General features: G+C 37.3%; 5 protein-coding genes and 2 long non-coding RNA genes across 8 annotated transcripts; 6 read left to right on the top strand and 1 right to left on the bottom strand.

Annotated features, from left to right (window-relative positions):
- Positions 1 to 208: 208 nt before the first annotated feature.
- On the top strand, positions 209 to 1,530 carry LOC126617641 (calmodulin-binding protein 25-like). Its single transcript, XM_050285691.1, has one exon. The coding sequence runs from the start codon at positions 528 to 530 to the stop codon at positions 1,305 to 1,307; it is 780 nt and encodes a 259-aa protein (XP_050141648.1). The 5' UTR covers positions 209 to 527; the 3' UTR covers positions 1,308 to 1,530.
- Positions 1,531 to 2,661: 1,131 nt separating this feature from the next.
- Positions 2,662 to 4,816, top strand: LOC126617646 (uncharacterized). Its single transcript, XR_007621450.1, has 2 exons — positions 2,662 to 4,382; positions 4,515 to 4,816. It is a non-coding gene; the product is annotated as an uncharacterized LOC126617646 (long non-coding RNA).
- A 1,526-nt stretch (positions 4,817 to 6,342) lies between these two features.
- On the top strand, positions 6,343 to 13,277 carry LOC126617647 (uncharacterized). Its single transcript, XR_007621451.1, has 3 exons — positions 6,343 to 6,431; positions 11,451 to 12,891; positions 12,991 to 13,277. It is a non-coding gene; the product is annotated as an uncharacterized LOC126617647 (long non-coding RNA).
- Positions 9,659 to 10,196, top strand: LOC126617645 (uncharacterized). Its single transcript, XM_050285695.1, has one exon. It carries the CDS (start codon positions 9,708 to 9,710, stop codon positions 10,134 to 10,136), a length of 429 nt encoding a protein of 142 aa, XP_050141652.1. The 5' UTR covers positions 9,659 to 9,707; the 3' UTR covers positions 10,137 to 10,196.
- LOC126617643 (calmodulin-binding protein 25-like) lies at positions 9,965 to 11,140 on the top strand. Of its 2 annotated transcripts, none has more exons than XM_050285693.1 (2): positions 9,965 to 10,112; positions 10,240 to 11,140. In XM_050285693.1, the coding sequence occupies exon 2, from the start codon at positions 10,254 to 10,256 to the stop codon at positions 10,962 to 10,964; it is 711 nt and encodes a 236-aa protein (XP_050141650.1). In that variant the 5' UTR covers positions 9,965 to 10,112; positions 10,240 to 10,253; the 3' UTR covers positions 10,965 to 11,140. The 2 variants fall into 2 exon arrangements, with proteins under 2 accessions (XP_050141650.1, XP_050141649.1); XM_050285692.1 differs by having other exon boundaries at positions 9,968 to 10,112; positions 10,211 to 11,140.
- A 2,609-nt stretch (positions 13,278 to 15,886) lies between the features above and the next one.
- LOC126619207 (uncharacterized) lies at positions 15,887 to 16,632 on the top strand. Its single transcript, XM_050287504.1, has one exon. The coding sequence runs from the start codon at positions 15,985 to 15,987 to the stop codon at positions 16,480 to 16,482; it is 498 nt and encodes a 165-aa protein (XP_050143461.1). The 5' UTR covers positions 15,887 to 15,984; the 3' UTR covers positions 16,483 to 16,632.
- Positions 16,633 to 18,191: 1,559 nt separating this feature from the next.
- LOC126619206 (protein AGENET DOMAIN (AGD)-CONTAINING P1-like) lies at positions 18,192 to 20,853 on the bottom strand. Its single transcript, XM_050287502.1, has 3 exons — positions 20,670 to 20,853; positions 19,435 to 19,860; positions 18,192 to 18,563 (listed from the first exon to the last, which is right to left on the bottom strand). The coding sequence occupies exons 1-3, from the start codon at positions 20,763 to 20,765 to the stop codon at positions 18,549 to 18,551; spliced, it is 537 nt and encodes a 178-aa protein (XP_050143459.1). The 5' UTR covers positions 20,766 to 20,853; the 3' UTR covers positions 18,192 to 18,548.
- Between the last annotated feature and the right edge of the window lie 56 nt (positions 20,854 to 20,909).

Below are 20,909 nucleotides of genomic sequence, written 5' to 3'. Positions count from 1 at the left end.
AATTTTTTAAAGTAAAAGAACGAAAATGACAATATCACTAAAGTTGAGGGAGCAAATATGAAATGAAGTCATAATTATTATTCAATTATAGTGAGCAACAGCAGCTTACTTAGATATATAAAAATGCGTACGGAACAGACGACGCGTGTCCCCGCGATCAACGCGTTTTCGTCATCCTTTTAATTCTCCCTACACCGCCCTATTTATGCACATCGTCTTCTTCCTCACTGCTTCCCCTCAAACGCCCACCACCTTCACTGTCTCTCTCTCTCTCTCCCCTCTCTCTCGCTCTCTCTCTCTGCTTACTAATTAATGATAAGAACCCAAGTCTTTCCATTCAGTCAATCCTCACAGTACGGTTCACTTTCCTCCCCTTTCATCCCGTACAGAAACACCATTTCCTCAATTCCGATTTCTCAAAACGAAAAAAAAAATGATCTGAAATCCGATTGATTTCACAAAAACCAAGTTCCTCAAATTCAAATTTTCAGTTTAAATTTTGAATTTTTAGTTGATTGAGCTGCTTAATGGCGTCGTCAGAGAACGTTGCGAGCATGATGGAGCCGTGGGCTTTCAGGCCCAACACCTTCGCCGACTCCTGGATCTCCGACGCCTTTTCCCGCGACACCAAAACCCTCACCATGGCGCTCCAGAAGTCCCTCTCCGGAAACAACCCGGAGCCGCTCGATTCTTCCTCCGCCGATTTTTTCATGCCTTTTCTCAACACCATCGTTCAAACACCCGAAGCGGCCCCCACCCCCACCGTTTCGGGACTCTCCGGCTCGGACGATTTGGATTCGGCTGCCGCTCCGCTTAAACGCCAGCAGAGAAACCCGATTCCGGTGGCGAAAGGTAGCGGTAAGGTTTCGAAACGCAAGTCTCGCGCGTCGAAACGGTCCCAGACTACTTTCATCACGGCGGACCCGAGCAACTTCCGACAGATGGTGCAACAGGTGACCGGCGTAAGATTCGGTAACGGACAAGTCACTATGCCGTCGGTTCTGAAGCCGGAGCCACAGAGACCCGGTAGCCGGTTGGCCGGTGGTGTCGGCCTCTGCATGCCGACCCTCGATACGTCTGCGTATCTTTTGGATCAGCCCAATCAAGAGCCGCAGCTGGCGGGCCCCATTTCAACTAGGATAGCTACTGGGCCTGGGCCCAACACCACGTTGACCGGGTCCGGCCCAGTGTCATTCGGGCCGACGGGTGGCGTCGACGTCGCTCCTGGCGGTGGCGTTTCGTCTGGGGGATTAGGTTTTGACTCGTTCTCGTGCTTTCCGACATTGGAGTCGTGGAAGGTCATGTGAGTGTGAGGAGAGTTCCGTTTGACTTTGACGAACCATCATGTGACACGTGGATGATGATGTATTTCTGTTTATATGACTTAATATCAATATGTTTTTTTAATTAATTTTGATTGTTAGTGTTTTGTTTTGTTCGTTCCCTTAGTATAATTTCTTTTGATTAGCAATGGAATTATGGTGTATTGACCTTTCATTAGTTCAGCTTAATGAATTAGAGTTTTTTTCATTTCAAATTTTGCATCGGTTTACTTTTTTACCATTTATTTGTAAATCTCTAAATGTGCGACAAAAAAATGCTAGAGATGTCAGATTTAATGTAATAAGTAATGTGTATACGTCAGATGTGTTGCGTGATTTAGTACATCAAAGACCCCATTTTTCAAGTTCATATGTCAGGTCAGATGTGTTGCGTGATTTAGTATATCAAACACTCCATTTTTCAAGTTCGATCAATGAACAAACTAATTATTGGTATATTGGTATTTATTTTCTTAATATTAAAAGATGCTAAACTCACCTTCTTATGGTATTTGTCTTCTCATCTCAAATTTGAAATAGACCTAAAATTCAAGGAATGAATGTGACTTAACGTGGAGTTGAGCAAGTCAAGTAAAAATAAAGAAATGCAAAGTTGAGCTAGACTTGACCTCAAAAGATAACCAATGACTTATTAGGTCTTTAGTTAATCTAATTAGAGCTACTAACTATGCTCTTTGTACATTAAGTATAACAAAAAATAAAATAAAAGTGCACTTTGGGCTATTAAGATAAGATTATGCCTTAAATATCTCTCCTATCAAACAAAAGCAAAGCATCTTCTCTCTCATTGCTTATATTGTTGTCCCTACTTAGATCCTAAAGTCAATCCTTCTAGTAAGTTTCATTGTCTTTTTTTATAATTAATTTTCCTTTTTCTTTTTTTTTATTGAAAATTAAATTTCATAAAGAGGTTTTTTTTTTCTAAATATAAAAAAATTAAATTGCACGGTTATATTTTTTTTTTGCGGAGTGAGATATTTTATTTTCATTTTTATTAAAAGAAAAATAATTTTTGTACTTTTTTTTTCTTTGTACATTCTTATTTATTTATTTTATTATATTAAACAAGTTAAAAAAGAATTAATAAATAAAAACAAAGAGAGCGTACAGACAGAAAAAAAAAAATAGTGCACGAAAAATTGAAAATGATTCTTTGTCTAAAAACCTCAATCAAAAGGCCGAAAAGGTCCATACTCCATAGGACAAATAAGGCTCAAATGGTAGGGAAAAATGAAAAGAAAACTAATAAAAAGTGAATAGTACAATGATTGATTTTTTTAGTGTAAAAATATGGTCTTTCGTTAAAGTAAACAGTACCAAGAGTTTTTCGTTGAGGTTCCCAAAAATAAATCTCTAAAAAACAGGGGTATTTAGTAATTTCATGTTTTCTCTAAAACCCCAAGCTTCTCTGAAAATCTTAAACCCTACACAGAGATCCTGAATTCTGAAGCACTAGGATTTTTGTATGGTGAAGTTGCGGGAGCTAGTGCAGCATTGGAAGTATTCAAGGCAGATACAGCATGTCCAATGAGCAGATTACGGCAGGATTACGAGGATTTTTGCAAGGGGAAGTTGCGGGAGTTAGTGCAGCTACTGGAATTCCTTCATCATGCATGGTATCATTATATATACGTTGCCTTTTTCTTTTACTGACTGCAGATCCTGCCAGATTTTATGAAGCGATCGTCCGAATTGTTCCACAAAGTGCAGACGGCTGCACCAACATATATGGAACTGGATCCGTTTCAGAAAACCAGCTCTCTGGAAAAGTGAAAGATGCTTCGGTTGTCACCCATGAGTTACGGTTGATAAAGTCGATCAATGGCGGAGCTCAAGTTAATGAAAGAGTCTGCGTCTGTTGCTTGGGAAGTACTTCCGGATCTGTTGTATTGCTATTCATTTCATCAGCCAATATCGTATCTTATATCATTGCACAATCCTATATATGAACTGTGTTGGGGTATTACAGTTGGAATCGGTGTTTAAAAGTTCTATTTGTAACATCGTGTCGTAGCTTTTGAACAAGTTCACAATCGTTTGATATCTCTGAATAAGGTTAAAGTTGGCTTCTTCCCTGACTTATATTAAACGATGTATGAACAGGCTTTAACTGCAGACAATGTTTCACACAAAGACACATCCTTATGAGGGTAGGCTATCAGCTATAAGATTGAATATGAAAGCAAAATGAAGGGTGCCCGGAGAGTGGCGTAAACTTTTTCCGTTCCGGATGATCGGATATGAAAAATATAATTTATTGATCTTATCCACTTTACATATGCTCTTTTACACTTGAAAATGTGTGGTGGAATGGCAGAAATTGGTTTTTGATGCTATTTTTTGTTAGACATTCTCCAGTGTTTTCAAATTTTTGTAAGGATTTACGAATTTCTTTCTCCGTTACCAGATTCAACCCTGTGGTTTGTGGCGGGTCCAATGCTAGTGTAATACATTCTGATCGGAATGATCAGAAAGTGAGCTAATTATCAAATCTACCATTTCTTCTTACAAAGTTTTATGTACATTATTTGCAGATAAAAGATGGGGATTGTTGAGAATGAGTATCTTGTCTTGGAGGATGTTGGTTGCGAGCTTCGTGGTTATGTCAGTGATCTTACTCGCATCTGGCCATCCTATGGCAGCTTCTCGTCAGCTTCTCGTCAGCTTCTCTTCACCTAAATAACTTCAAAAGCTGAAAGAATGATTTATCTGCCTTGTTTTTGCCAGAACATTTTATTAAATCTGTTAATGCTGTTACAAATCTTGTTTCATTTGAACGCCGTGTGTCTATATTTTGACGTAGTGTCATGCAGGAGCTTGAGTGCTAACATCTTATTTTAACTCTTCAATATTATTATTTTTCTTTAGATTTTTATTATGTAATTGCATTGAAGCATCTTAGTGATACATGAAGCTCATCGATGCGAGGTCTGGTCTGTATTTCAGGAAGAGCTCTACGATCTTATTCTGCAAACAAACAAGATATCTGTGGAGCTTTGTGAACCTGGTGATAACATTCGAGAAATACACAACTTTTCAGTATGGTTCTTTGTCCCCGATTTTGTTTCTCGTCTGTCAATTTCACTTTGAGAACTTAACCATTTTCTGCATCCTCTCGGAGTCAATGACTCAATGAGAACCTTATCTTATCCCGATCACTCTCTCCTGCAGGTTGAAATGCTTCACAAAGGACTCAAGGAGATCGGAATTCTGAAGGACTCTAGAAGCAATTCCTACCATCGGATGAATCCAACTTCCATAGGTTTCTCTGTTCATTCCTTGACAAAAATTTCAGTTTTTTGTTTTTCCAATATAATACGGCATCAATCAGACTATGTTCTTCATCTGTCTACGTCTGACTTGGTTTATCAAGATGTCAAGTGGCTTATCAAGATGTTAAGTACTAGTACTAACTTTGCTTGGTATCCGATATTATTATGTATCCCAAGTTATCAACGAAGACATTTCAAATACTTCATTTTTTCAAAGTTTGAGTTGGTTAATCAAAAGATGATATGAGCCACCGAAATATTTTGTGGTTGATAAAGTTTCTCCAGTTGTCCAGGTCACTATCTATGAACCGATGTCCACGATTGTTCTACGGTTGGTTACGACTGTCCTTTGAAGCCAGGTGTTGTAAGATGTCTCCCTCATATACCAAACACGAATTTTACTACCTTGATGGTTTTTCAAAACTTATTTGCGTGTTAAAAATCGGTTCTGTTCGATAAAGCTTGGGTCAGACGACCCCCATCTTCTTTGGTTCACATTCTCAACAAAGATGGGCTTCCTTGCCCTCCGTAAGTGTTTTTTGGTGTGGGTGTGTGTTGGGATGACGTCTAGCCTTTGTGGTAGCATCTTTGTTCTGTTGTTCTCCCTCACATAACCCTTTGTCTGTTTTGCTGTGCTTGCCCCTTGTGTGGGCTTTCTTTGTTCCGTTGGCTTTTGCCCTGATTAATCTTATCCAGTCTTTCAAAAAAAAAAATCGGTTCTGTAATCTTTCGTGTAAGCGTGCATGCAAAAACTGAGCGCGAGAGTAGTTGTTTTGCGTTTTCTAGCGGGATCGATGAGTCGTAGGATTCACAGACCCCTTTTGTTTTCTGCCAGCTTCCGACTTTTTTTCCTTCGTTTTATGCCATAACTATCTGTGGAGTGTAGCAACGTAGTTGGAACCGGAGATTTCAAAGCTCTATGACGGGCTTTATATCATGGTTTAGATAGAATGCAAACGCATCAGGCATATTGTTGCAAGTCCATCCCGGAAACCATTGTCCTCGGACAGGCAGTTGATCTCAAAGAGGTTTAGCTGACCAGTCCATCCCAGAAAACAGTTATCCGACGCAATTGAGTGACAAGTGACAACAACCAACTATAATATAGTTTGGGCTTAAGGCTTTTATGCTCTACTCATGAAATAGTTGTAATACGCGTTTTTCAGAAGTGAGACTTTTCATGAACTTTTTGTTATCTCATATTTTTTGTACAATACATTGTAAAATGTTGTGCCAAAAATATGAGGTGACCGGGAGTTCATGGAGAGTCTTACTTTGAAAGAGTCTCCTTAGTATTTCTCTTTTATTTATTCAAATTTACGAGGCATGGGTATAATAGAGGAAAAGGGTAAGACTTGAATTTAGGTGAATACGTCGTCTGCTACTCCAACTAATTCGGCTACACTCAAATTTATGAGTAATTAAGTTAATGCATTTATAGATGTTGAGTGCTAATTTATGTTGCGGGGCCATGCTGGTACACAATCATTAATATTTTACTTCTCTATCGTACTTATTTCGAAAGCAAAGTTTTATAAATATTCCGTTCTTTTAAAGAACGGATTAACGGTAACTTCGTTACGACAATCTATTATTTTGCAGGTCGAAATAGCATTTCAACCTCATCCGCTATCATCGAGTACATGATTCACCAGCATTAGGAATTGAACCCAAGACGTAAAAATTATGTTATTCAATTTGATGTATAAATGTTTTGAAAAAAAAAATGTCATCCTTGCTAGACTATCCGTGTATGATGATAAGATTTTCTTGGTGTAATTTTAACTCATGCCCTTCATGAAATTTATAAGAGTAGGTTCATGGATCCAACATGAGTGAATTATAAAATAATAACCAAGTAAATAAAATTTTAATTTCTCTTGACAAAAGATTTGTAGTTAACTACAATATCATTTACATTTATCTTATAGTCAAGCAGAAAACAAAATTTGTTTGTTCATTTGTTTTTGCTCGAACAATGTTGTCTTTAAAATTTAGATTGACAAGAGTCAATGTAGTGAAAAATAAGTAACTTCAAACCAAATGGTAATGTGAAACGGATCCAAAATAACAAAAAAATTGCCAAAACTTTCAAAAAAATTAAAATCTTACAAATTAAGAAAAGTTAACACGTCATCCTAGACTTTATGAATACATGCACTTAAAGAAAATATCTTGGAGACAGAAAATTTATAGAGATGGGGCATTTTATCCTTTTTGGGTACACCAAGTTTACAAGCTTGTCCCATACTTTTATTTACGTAATACTTTTTGCAAAATGGGGGAATTTGTAGACCTTTTCTCATTGTGCCCAACTTTTGTATCGTAATTGACTAGTTTGGTATTGCTGTGCTTTGAAAAAAAACTGATGTGAGAATAAGCGGCTGTGAAATAAAGCCAGTAGAGTGTTTGGTAAACTTTTTTGTGAAAGTGCTTTTGGAAAAAAAAGCAGGATGATAGTGTGTCTTTTCATTAAAGGAGCACTGTAGCTCCGTGTGCTTTGAAAAAACTGGCTTTTTTTCAAAGCAGCAAATAGCAGCTTCAGCTTTTCCTTTGATTTTCAGCTTATTCTCACAGCAGCTTCCAAAATAAGCCCTTTTTTTTCAGTTTACCAAACACAAAAATGACCCTCAGTTTTTTTTCACAGTGACTTTTTTTAAAATCACCTCAATCCCAAACGGGGCCTAACTCTATTATAATTAATCTATTGCATCGTCAGGCATCTGAATTTGAATTTTTCTTTCGATAAACATTTAGTTATTTTAAATTCATCTTCCAATATGAAAAAAAAAGTCTAAGCTCAAATTCTCCCCCTAGATTGTAACATCATTTTTCCTTGTGGTGGTGTACAACTTTAGTAAATTTAGTCCAAAGATTTTTCCGTTAAATGTTCGTTAAATACAGGATAAAAATGTAATTTGACCCGTACACCTTCATCTTCCCTCTCTCTGTAATCTCACTTTCTTCCATTTTAGGATGTTGTATTTTGCATCTTGTATATCAGCAAGCACATGGATTCCTTCATCGGAGCGGCCAAGTTCTGTCCTCACCAATCAAAACGCACCTCGCCATTTCTCGACAGAAAACTCAAAACCAAACTCACCTTCGAATCCCAGCAACCTAGTTCATTAAGAATCACAATCTCAAATCCCAAAACGTTGTTGGTGTTCACATCTGGCGGCATCGAGTTGCTCCACACCCAGGGCCGGCCCTGAGGGTAGCCGAGGTAGGCAGTTGCCTAGGGCCCCCAAGTTCGGGGGGCCCCCAATTTTTTTTATACATCCTGTATATAAAATATAAATAAAGAAAACATAAGAAACATCACAATTATTTCGTTGGTGCAGTGAAAACGGTTCCACTCTGTTTTCATTGAGGTGGGCAGTTCGAAACACCTTGTAGGCATTAGTTTTTGCTTTTTTCAAATCTATGAAATTAAAGATTAAAATTAAAGATAAATTGCTCTTTAAAAATTTTAAAGTTACAAGAATCAAAAGGAGTTAAAATAATTCAACATATATTAATTTTGAATGAATTTAAAATTTTCAACTTTAGAAAAGAAAAGAAAAAAAAACCTCATGTTAGTGGGTGGTTTATGTTTAAATTCTTATTTATTTTCAAAAATATTTTAAATAAAAATTGTATAAATAGAAAAAACTTGAGTTTCTTAAATAAAAAACATACAAAGGCCAATTGTAAGAAGCTAGTGAAATTAATGGCCTCAATTTGTCCAAATGCATTTTTTTTTTCTTTTGCTTTTGAAAATAACCTAAAAAATAACAAAAACCAGAATAATCATAACTTTGTAATCCTTTTTCTTTCAACTTCCCAGTCTTTATATTTCTATTGAATGTTTAAACAACTATCACTTGGTCATGAAGATTGTAATTTGAGGTAACCATAACCTTGAATTTAAATTTTCTTTTTCAATAATTTGTTGTTAAACTAGGTTATTCTAAAATTTGATTTGCTAGTGTGTGTTGATTTTAGAAAGAACACAAGAGAACCACTTGGCGTTGTTGAATTATTATATTCGTCAATCAAGTTTTATTATTTTTTACTCTCTTGATCATCAAGTTTTATTGCTCTTCACTCTCAATCTTAGTGCATTTGTGTCTAAAGACATGTGACATGGAATATTAAGTAATGTTAGTATATTTTTTTTCTTTTGATATTAATTTTTAATGATATTCGATGAAGAAATATATTTTTTATGTAATTAGCAAATTCTTTTTACTACATATCAATATACAAAGAGTCGGAGGTCCGAGAACTTTAGGGCCCCACTTTGAAGACTCACCTAGGGCCCCCAAATTCTCAGGGCCAGCCCTGTCCACACCTCTCCATGACATGTTTCTGGGTGTGGGATTGGGGTTGCCGTGCACCGTGATGGAGTGCGGTGACATCACATACAGAAGCACTAGTCCCCAAATCCAATGGCTTGACGCTCACGACTCCCGATGTTGTTCTTGTTTTGGGCGCGTGTCATATTTTTGTTTAAATTATGGATTTTGATTGAAATTCTGAAGTGGGTTTTGCTTTTGTGTTGATATTTGTGGGTTGGGTAATGCTAGGGATATCAAAATTTTAATTAAATGATGTGTCACTAATAGAAAATAAATATATTAATCAACGCTTAAGTAATAATCTGATCATCAACAACCACATCATTTAGTTTTAAAAATTTGGACTCCCATTCTTGTGGGTTTGCAGGATATTTTGTTTTGGGGGAAAAGTTGGGGTGAACGGTGAAGGTGCCTTTGGAGATGTTGAAAGAGTTTCATTTGCTAACAAGAAGTCTTATTCCAAGGTAATTAACTAATTTATCAATACAATCTCTTTACATATTCTTGAACCATTTTTTGCTTAATTTGTTTGTGCAAACGTGTTGTTTTTTGTTTGTTACTAGACGTTGACTTGGTGTTGGAAAAGGCGACCGACTTATGGCGCGGTGGAGATTTGGATGAACAAGCGTGTGCGAATAGCTGTCCCTTTTTATGTACGGCTTTCTTGAGTTGTTGCTCTATAAGGAAGAGATCCTCTCTCATCAAAATCTAGAACAATCCCCAACAAAATTTAAAGGGAGAAGACCAAAATGTCCTCTCTCATCACAGCAGAGATCAAGTCCAAAGCAGATGAGCTCTACCATGGAGATGAAATCTGCCAACAAAAAGCAAGGCAGCTTCTCTCAGAAATCTCCCTCCCCAATGGCCTCTTGCCCCTCAAGGACGTTGAGGAGTGTGGGATTATCAGAGAAACTGGCTTTGTGTGGCTCAAGCAGAAGAAGAGCTACACTCACAAGTATGAGAAAATTGGGAAGTTGGTAAGTTATGCCCCTGAGATCACAGCCATTGTTGAGAAGGGCCAGATCAAGAAGCTGACAGGGGTGAAGACCAAGGAGCTCTTGGTGTGGGTGCAGCTCAGTGACATTTACGTTGATGACCCTCCAACTGGGAAGATCACCTTCAAGACCCCTGCTGGGTTGTTTAGGACTTTTCCTGTAAGTGCGTACGGAAAAGAATGATCTGAAATCCGATTGATTTCATAAAAACCCAGTTGCTCAAATTCAAATTTTCAGTTTAAATTTTGAATTTTTAGTTGATTGAGCTGCTTAATGGCGTCGTCAGAGAACGTGGCGAGCATGATGGAGCCGTGGGCTTTCAGGCCCAACACCTTCGCCGACTCCTGGATCTCCGACGCCTTTTCCCGCGACACCAAAACCCTCACCATGGCGCTCCAGAAGTCCCTCTCCGGAAACAACCCGGAGCCGCTCGATTCTTCCTCCGCCGATTTTTTCATGCCTTTTCTCAACACCATCGTTCAAACACCCGAAGCGGCCCCCACCCCCACCGTTTCGGGACTCTCCGGCTCGGACGATTTGGATTCGGCTGCCGCTCCCCTTAAACGCCAGCAGAGAAACGCGATTCCGGTGGCGAATGGTAGTGGTAAGGTTTCGAAACGCAAGTCTCGCGCGTCGAAACGGTCCCAGACGACTTTCATCACGGCGGACCCGAGCAACTTCCGACAGATGGTGCAACAGGTGACCGGCGTAAGATTCGGTAACGGACAAGTCATTATGCCGTCGGTTCTGAAGCCGGAGCCACAGAGACCCGGTAGCCGGTTGGCCGGTGGTGTCGGCCTCTGCATGCCGACCCTCGATACGTCTGCGTATCTTTTGGATCAGCCCAATCAAGAGCCGCAGCTGGCGGGCCCCATTTCAACTAGGATAGCTACTGGGCCTGGGCCCAACACCACGTTGACCGGGTCCGGCCCAGTGTCATTCGGGGCGACGGGTGGCGTCGACGTCGCTCCTGGCGGCGCCGTTGGGCATGGGTATACAGGAAAAGGGTAAGACTTGAATTTAGGTGAATACGTCGTCTGCTACTCCAACTAATTCGGCTACACTCAAATTTATGAGTAATTCTTATTATTTATTGGAAAGTTAATGCATTTATAGATGTTGAGTGCTAATTTATGTTGCGAGGCCATGCTGATACACAATCATTAATATTTTACTTCTCTATCGTACTTATTTCGCAAGCAAAGTTTAACAAATATTCCATTCTTTTAAAGAACGGATTAGCCGGTAACTTCGTTACGACAATCTACTATTTTGCAGGTCGAAATGGCATTTCAACCTCCTCTACCATCATCGAGTACCTGATTCACTAGCACCAGGAATTGAACCAAAGACGAAAAAATTATGTTATTCAATTTGATGTATAAATGTTTTGAAAAAAAAATGTCATCGTCATCCTTACTGGACTATACGTGTATGATGATAAGATTTTCTTGGTGTAATTTTATCTCATGCCCTTCATGAAATTTATAAGAGTAGGTTCATGGATCCAACATGATTGAATTATAAAATAATAACTAAGTAAATAAAATTTTAATTTCTTTTGTCAAAAGATTTGTAGTTAACTACAATATCATTTACATTTATCTTATAGTCAAGTGGAAAACAAGCGTCAATGTAGTGAAAAATAAGTAACTTCAAACCAAATGATAATGTGAAACGGATCCAAAATAACAAAACAATTGCCAAAACTTCCAAAAAAATAAAAATCTTACAAATTAAGAAAAGTTAACACATCATCCGAGACTTTATGAATACATGCACTTAAAAGAAAATATCTTGGAGACAGAAAATTTATAGAGATGGGGCATTTTATGCTTTTTGGGTAAACCAAGTTTACAAGCTTGTCCCATACTTTTATTTACGTAATACTTTTTGCAAAATGGGGGAATTTGTAGACCCTTTCTCATGGTGCCCAACTTTTGTATCGTAATTGACTAACTCTATTATAATTAATCTGTTGCATTGTCATGCATCTAAATTTGAATTTTTCTTTTGATAAACATTTAGTTTTTTTTTAAATTCATCTTTCAATATGAAAAAACGTCGAAGCTCAAATTCTCCCTCTAGATTGTAACATCATTTTTCCTCGTGGTGGTATGCAACTTTAGCAAATTTAGTTCAAAGTTGATTTTCCGTTAAATGTTCATTAAATACAGAATAAAAATGTAATTTGACCCGTACACCTTCATCTTCCCTCTCTTTGTAATCTCACTTTCTTCCATTTTAGGATGTTGTATTTGCATCTTGTATATCAGCAAGCACATGGTCCTTCATCGGAGAGGCCAAGCTATGTCCTCACCAATCAAAACGCACCTCACCATTTCTCGGCAGAAAACTCAAAACCAAACTCACATTCGAATCCCAGCAACCTAGTTCATTCAGAATCACAATCTCAAATTCCAAAACGCTGCTAGTGTTCACATCTGGCGGCATCGAGTTGATCCAACCACACCTCTCCATGACACGTTTCTGGGTGTGGGATTGGGGCTGCCGTGCACCGTGATGGGAGTGCAGTGACATCACATACAGAAGCACTAGTCCCCAAATCCAATGGCTTGACGCTCACGGCTCCCGGTGCTGTTCTTGTTTTGGGCGTCTGTCATATTTTTGTTTAAATTATGGATTTTGATTGAAATTCTGAAGTGGGTTTTGTGTTGATATTTGCGGGTTGGGTAATGCTAGGGATATCAAAATTTTAATTAAATGATGTGTCATTAATAGAAAATAATTACGTTAATCAACACTTAAGTAATAATTTGATCATCAACAACCACATCATTTAGTTTAAAAAATTTAGACCCGCATTCTTGTGGGTTTGCAGGATATTTTGTTTTGGAGAAAAAGTTGGGGCGAACGGTGAATTGGTGTTGGAAAGGCGAACGGTGAAAAGGTGAATTGGAAGAAGTCTTATTCCAAGGTAATTAACTAATTTATCAATACAATCTCTTTACATATTCTTGAACCATTTTTTGCTTAATTTGTTTGTGCAAACGTGTTGTTTTTTGTTTGTTACTAGACGTTCACTTGGTGTTGGAAAAGGCGACCGACTTATGGCGCGGTGGAGATTTGGATGAACAAGCGTGTGCGAATAGCTGTCCCTTTTTATGTACTGCTTTCTTGAGTTGTTGCTCTATAAGGAAGAGATCCTCTCAGGATCTTTTTTGTGGACACTATTCTAAAAAAATTTGTCTAGCGCATAGACGGTCAATTACCATTCCGATTAATGTTTAAGTATTTGAAAATTAAGAAATGACGTCTAAACCTGCTAAGACGTCCTCCTAAGCACCCACTTAGACATGCCTAGGTTTCAACTCATTTAGATAGAAAATAAATAATTTTCATTTTGAAATTTATTTTTTTTCTGTCATTTTTCTTTATCATTTTCTTTTTCTGTAAATAGTAATCTTTAAATGTCAAATAAAGAATTGGTTGGATGGGAGGTAGCAGCAAAATTGAAGTAAAAAAAGGAACCCAATTTGAATTATTTATTGTTGCATGTACTAAAATCTTAAAAAAAAGGATCCTCTCCGGATCTTTTTTGTGGACACTGTTCTAAAAATTCTCGTCTAGCGCATAGACGGTTAGTCACCGTTCCGATTAATGCTTAAGTATTTGAAAATTAAGAAAGAGCGCATAAACCTGCTAAGGCGTTTGTCTAGACCTGCCTATGTTGCAACTAGCTTATATAGAAAATAGATATTTTTCATTTTTCATTTTATTTTTTTTTCAATATATTGTAAGAGGCTTGTTGAATAATTCAATGAACACACATTATAGGCATGTTCTCTATGTTTTCATTATGTTCTAATACTTCATAATATATATGTCATTCTATTTTGTAGTTTATGATGAATTTATACATATTTTAAGTATAAACATACACTTATTTACATGAATATAATATATTTACTTAAATCCGCCTAGTCCGCCGAGGCGCCCGCCTAGTCCCTGCCTAGCCCCTTAGGACCTAGGCCCCAACCCGCACCCGACTAGCGCCTAATGTCTTTTAGAACCTTGTTTGTGGGGATCTTAAAGATCCTCACATTCTAGCCGTTCATCATATATTGTGTGATCAGTTTTCATCAGATACTATTTGTGTTTAATTTTAAATAAAAAAAGTCAAATAATTTTTTACTACACGATGCATGATGAATGACTAAGATGTGAAGATCCTTATAATTCCCACAATTTGGATCCGGATGCGATCCAAATCCATGCAAAATACAGTAGGAAGAAGAAGGTGTGCACACGTTAAAGTACATTTTATTTCTATATTTAACGGACATTTAACAGAAAAATCACTTTTGGATTAATTTGCTAAAGGACTATACCACGAGGGTTAAATTCAAATTTTTTTTTTTTTACCATGGGACTATCTTCTGTGTACTTTATCATCGTAATGAATATTTATCCGATGAGACCAATTTTAAAGTATTAGAGCATATTGAAAACATAAAGAACAAACATATAATGAGTGTTCATCCAAATATTTAACAATTCTCAATTTATTGAAAAAATAAAATAAAAATAGAAATGATTTATTTTTTGTCTAAATGAGAGTTGTGATTTAGACAAACTAAGTGACCATCTAAGCATATTTATACGTCCTTTCTTATTTTTTTAAATAGAAATTTATCATAACAGTAGTCAGTCACCTAGCGACACTAAACGAGACCTAACTGACGTTAGACGGAAACTTTTAGATCAGTGGCCAGCGTCTGAACTACATTTTTCTTTGTCATTGTCTTTTTCTGTAAATAGTAATCTTTAGATGTCAAATAAAGAGTTGGTTGGATGGGAGGTAGCAGCAAAATTGAAAGTAAAAGAAGGGACCCAATTTGAATTATTTATTGTTGCATGTACTAAAATCTTAAAAAAAAAAAAAAGAATAATTAAAGGGGTGTAGGTGAGGTGAGAGGACGTGATTTTGTTTCCCGGTTCTTCTCCCATCTCGTTACCGTTCCCCAACTACAATACACGTGGAGCTATATGAGTGGCTACACCTCAACCCCCCTCTTCCCAACCTTAATTTCACCATAACTCCTCCCAACTGCACCATAAATGTGTGGGAAATGGACCGATCCATTCCTCCTAATCCACCAAATCAGAGAATTTGTGTTGTTAAAATTTGATCAAACTGTTATAAACAGGGGCTCACTTTAAAAGTTATAATAACTTCAATCCCTGAATCAAATTTTAACAGAACGGATTCCCTAATTTTGTGGATTAGGAGGAAGGGATATGAAGAGGATCCATTTCCAAATGTGTGCATGATGGGTCCTAAAGGCCCCTACTCTTCAAGTTAGATGTTAAATTAGCTACCGACGGGATTCGAACTCACGTCGTCATGTAATGACACAACTCCTTTCCACCACTATGGATTAAGTTAGATGTTTATGGATTAAGTTGCATGGGCTTAACTCAAATCAATCACCAATTAGCTTTTGGTTTAGTGATAATTATTTTGCGGATGTGGGGAAATTTGTACAACAAGGAGTGTGTGTATGATGACATTTTTAGAGTGTTATCCTTTGTATTCATTTGGTTGGATGGATTTCACGTTTGCTTTGCATGAATGTAAGGATGATAAATATTTTTTTTCAAACAGATCAACCGGTGGCTTTACAATATCAGTCCACTCTTTCGGGCACCGGAAATACTTACAAAAACATTTTAGCCTCCATTTGATCACTATCTTGTGATTCACCAGCGCTAGGAATCAAACCTAAACCCTAAACCCTAGGAATCAAACCTAAAATGTGTAAATAATATAGTTTGTTAAAAAAAAAAAAAAACCAAATGGCACATCTTGCAATTCTTTTAGACATACAAGGGCATAACTCCAATGCCATTTTGGTGATTTAGACAAACTACAAGGGCAAAGTACTATCTCCCCACCTACATAAACCCCAACACTTTCCACTTCAAACATCCCAACCCCAACTCTCAACTTACTCGCCACCTTCACAAAATCTAGACCAATCCCCAACAAAATTAGAAAAAGACCAAAATGTCCTCTCTCATCACAGCAGAGATCAAGTCCAAAGCAGATGAGCTCTACCATGGAGATGAAATCTGCCAACAAAAAGCAAAGCAGCTTCTCTCAGAAATCTCCCTCCCCAATGGCCTCTTGCCCCTCAAGGACATTGAGGAGTGTGGGATTATCCGAGAAACTGGCTTTGTGTGGCTCAAACAGAAGAAGAGCTACACCCACAAGTTTGAGAAAATTGGGAAGTTGGTCAGTTATGCCCCTGAGGTCACAGCCATTGTTGAGAAGGGCAAGATCAAGAAGCTGACAGGGGTGAAGACCAAGGAGCTCTTGGTGTGGGTGCAGCTCAGTGACATTTACGTTGATGACCCTCCAACTGGGAAGATCACCTTCAAGACCCCTGCTGGGTTGTTTAGGACTTTTCCTGTAAGTGCTTTTGAGGTTGAGGAAAGTGCTTGTGAGAAGGATGGGAAGGGGAAGGAGGTGAAGGAGGAGGTCAAGGGAGTTGTGGAGGTTTGAGGGATGAGGTAAAGGGCCTTTGGGTCTTTTGGGATTCGTAGGGCTTCTTGCCTTTCTGTTGTTCTTATGTTGTTCTTGTTGGTGTGAAAGTCCTTTTAATAGTGGTACTTTATAATCAAATAATAGTTAAAGTTCTATTTTTATGAACAATGTCTTTGTTTATTAAGTTTAGATTACGGCCTTCGATATTTTAAACTGTTCTAATTTATAGAGATTATGCTTTGAGTTAGTGAGCAACGACATACTGTTTTAGTGGACTTTCTAAGACGATATTTTAAACTGTTTTAATTTATGGAGTTTATGCTTTGAATTAGAGAGCAACGTTTTAGTCAACTGAGTAACGTATGGTCTTAATCAACTAACTAGATTAATATATTATCCTAATCAACTGACCGGATCACGTGCTTGTTTTTTCGTGTGGGTATTGCCCTTAAGGCGTTACGTTAGGTGGTTTTGAAAGAGCTTTATCCAAATTGATCTGCAGCGGTGGAAGAAGACAACAAATGCAACGTCTCTTTTTGATAATTTGGTCTAAGAGTGTTTGTTTTAAATTGCTCCATCTCCGGGCAATAAATAAATAAATAAATAAAATTACTCTGTTTTCGCTTTTCTTATTTGAACAGAGCATTATTAAATGGAAACTTTAACGAAAAACACTCGGTATTGTTCACTTTAACGAAAAATCATATTTTTACACTAAAAAGTCAATCATGGTACTATTCACTTTACCTTTTATTTTGTCCTTATCATTAAAACTCAAAGTTTTCAAGCTCTTTTCATTAGTTTTCCTTTATTAAAGGGAAGCAGTGTTTGGGAAAGGAAATTGTTACACTTCAAAAACCTTATTCTACATTACTCAAAGTGTATTTTTCTTTATAATTATAAAAAATTTGGAGTGCGAAATGAAAATTTTAAAGTGCTAATAACAATTCCATTGATAAAAAATAAATTGAAATAAATTGCAGCAACTGAATGAGGGGTATCCCATTGCCTTGTTAAGTAAGAAAGATGATTTGCTTATTGATTAGTATTAATTCCCTGTGACATTCAAATTAATGATTAACAACCATTAAAGTGAAATTTTGAATTTTGGACCAAAGAACGGCACAAAATAACAAACATTTTGCATCTAAGAAATGTAAGCTAATTGCACTGAATGGTTTAATTACCTGTTCAAAAGACTAACCTCCGCTACTAAACAGATCATCTATTTGAACTATATTTTATAGACCACGTGATGCGACAATTTATGGTTGAATTCCTTGTTTAAATCATTAACGAATGTATTCAACTATCAACCACCATATCATTTGATCTACAAATATGGTCAAAAAACATGGGTGCATTCTTGCTCATCACTCCCAAGTAGCGGTAATGCTCACTCGCCTTATTTAGTACCACTTGATGGATTTAACTTTAGAAATTTATGTGTATCCACTTCACAGATCTCAAAGTTCAAAGTCATCCAACGGTGATAAATAGAATGATGAACAACATCACTTGAGGATGGTGCGGAAAACTGAGGACTAAATGTATTGATTTGAGAAGTTTGCTTTTAGCCGGTTACCCCATTCATTGCTTGGTACCAAATTGCAGAAACCATTGCAGTTCAATAAATTCAAAGACGGACATGCAGGTGAGCATGTAACCACAAGAAAAGGAAAGTTTTCAAGTTCTAACCAACTGAACAGTCAACACTTGCCACAAAGTGAAAAGACAAGGAGGCAACAGCAAGCTCTTCTCATATGCAGAAAGAAAGCTAGAACAAATGATCCAGTAAATGGAAATTACAGTCTACCAAATTCCGATAGCCGGTAAAAATAAGAATTCCATCTCCAGCTACAAGTTCAAGGTTTTTTAGATTAGATGGCCAAGTTTTAAGTGATTTTTTAGGCTAATTCATCACTAGATAATACTAATGTTTAGGCATAAGACAGAAACTTAACCTCCACTACCATATATAACCGGTCAAGGTGAACTCCCACTATCATTTCGTAGCTGATTCTCCAAGTAGTCTTAGGAAATCATTCGTTTTTCACCCGTAATCAGTGATTAGTCATTACTAATCACAACTTTAAAGCCTGTCAAGAACACACAATCAGTCAACAATTAGTCAAAGCTCAAATCAAATACATATATCTTTGAAAGAACGAAATATTTGACCGTGCTCATAGTCAGCCATTACTATCATCAGCATTTGGCGCTGAAACCGCACACAAGAAGATGGAGTAGTTTTCAGCTGGCAGGTGGAGCTGCATCTCTTAAATCTTTATTCATATATGAACAAAAAAATTCAGCTGGTCATATTTAAAAGCACCTCTCCATTTATTGACATTTAGGCATAGGGCTCCAAGTTTAGCTTAAATGCGGATCCATATGCTATACGTAATGGAAACAGGGATGTGATGCATCACTTAGCTTGAAACATTGAATGATAGGGCAAGTTTGAACCAACTTTCATACACCCTTATAGAAGTTAGCTTTTAAGTTTTGGTTTCAGGCTTGGACCAAAACTTGAGACCTGGACCACAGTTTGTTTAGCCAAAAATGTAGTGTGGTAACCTTGAACAAGTCCCTTCTCATTTTTTTTTCAAATTTTCGTTCACCTTGTTATATTTTGCAAGTTGGCAAGTGTTTTTGGAAGATGCTACAGAAGTAGAACTCAACCATTTTCCTAACTCTCGAACTGATTCACATAAACTACCTACACCTGGGATGCCACAGAGGTAGTTTCCCAACCCTATCACTGAGGAGTAGATCTTCCATGCAATGGTGATGCTACTAAGGCGGTATCTCAAGCCAATCACGTACTGTCATGTAGGAAGGTTAAAAGGGGTGGCAGTGCTGATTGGCTTGGAATACCTCCACAGTAGCATCCTCTGTGATAAAAGTAGGTCGGTTTCTCTCAGAAATAAAAGCATTGGCTGAAATTAGATAGGTATAAGTTCATACCCGCGAAGGCATAACCCATTTGCCACCAATCCAGTCCTGATGAAGCCTCAACTCAGATTGTTGAAATTCAATTTCTTCATAAGTGCTCCTGAAGTAGACTATGTACCTTGAGCCGCTAAGAACTTTTGAGATCATACCCACCCACCAGCCATCATTGTACAAAGCATCAACCTCTTGAAGCAAACTGAAATGCTCAACAGCATTTTCTGGCGGATTAGGTCGTATGTGCAGGGTATCAATCTCTTCTCTCAGAAATGCCGAATCATCTTCTGTCCTCAGGCTCTGGTACTCGATAAGGAACTTGGCACCGCCCACTGCTTTCACTATGGTTGCAGCAAACCAAGCACCGTGGAAACCATCTTCGTCACTGCAAACCTCAACCGGTGTTCCCTTGGTAAAGTTCTCTTGAGTTACAATCGGCACTTTCTGAAATTTAGAAAATATGGGCTTGAGAAATGTGAACTATACAAAAATGTGATAAAAATTCCAACAGTAAAAAGAAAACAATGTGCCCCGAAAAATCTGACACTTATTGCAAATGAAGTCTTACATAACAAATTTGGCAAGGTAAAAACTCGAAAGACTGCACATTTATCATTTTCTATTCTCTTTTGAATCATAATCATCCAAATATCAAGACAATAATCAAGTGCTCGAGTTTAATGGAGCAAATAATCGAACCTCAATTATTTTTCTTTTTGACAAAGCGATATTTTAAACTACTCTAATCCACGGAGAAGGATTCAAACTCGGGTCCTACTCTACTGATTTTCAATCACTGTATTTATATAAGTGATCCCACATTCCCAATCAAGAAATCCCTTGCAAACTTATACCCAAATTACATTTGATCAAATTAGGGCTCAAGAACAGGAATTCCCACTTATTTCTAGCTATATAAACATACATTCTGCATAAAGTTTCCACCTTTTACAATTGATCGTTAAAAAAAACTGAATATCATATATGCTCAAACTTCAAGATATAAGTGTAAAAAATAAAAATACAAAATCCAGATATATTGAAAGGGAAAAAAGTTTGAGTCCTCACTCCTCAGTCAATTTCCAACAAAATGAAAGAAAAATACATTCTTTGGGCTATTTTCTTTCAAACCAAACAGATGATACCAGCATGCAGCATAGCCTAGAAAAAAATTCTACTGACAAAAAACAATGAAAAAACCAAGTAATCAGAAATTAAAGACCAAGTAATCAGAAATTAAAGGATTTTATTACCTCTCCTCCATTTTCTTCCACAGGAGCTGCCCGTTTCTTGCCGGGGGATCGGGTGTCGAAATGCGGGTCGGGTTTGTTTCTGCGTTTCGGGGGCATTCTGGGGTTCTTGGGGTTGATGCTTAATTTCAGAGTCGGAAAAAGTTCACTGTTTAGTTGGCCTTTCACTTTTAGCTTTTTTCTGTCGCCTTTTCACTTTCTGCTTCCTAGATAATGACACCAATTATTATTTTTAAATAATTT

This window comes from Malus sylvestris, chromosome 4, assembly GCF_916048215.2.
Source record: "Malus sylvestris chromosome 4, drMalSylv7.2, whole genome shotgun sequence".
Lineage (NCBI taxonomy): Eukaryota > Viridiplantae > Streptophyta > Magnoliopsida > Rosales > Rosaceae > Malus > Malus sylvestris.
Note: the sequence above shows the minus strand (reverse complement) of the source record. Positions and strands in the feature narration are given on the sequence as shown.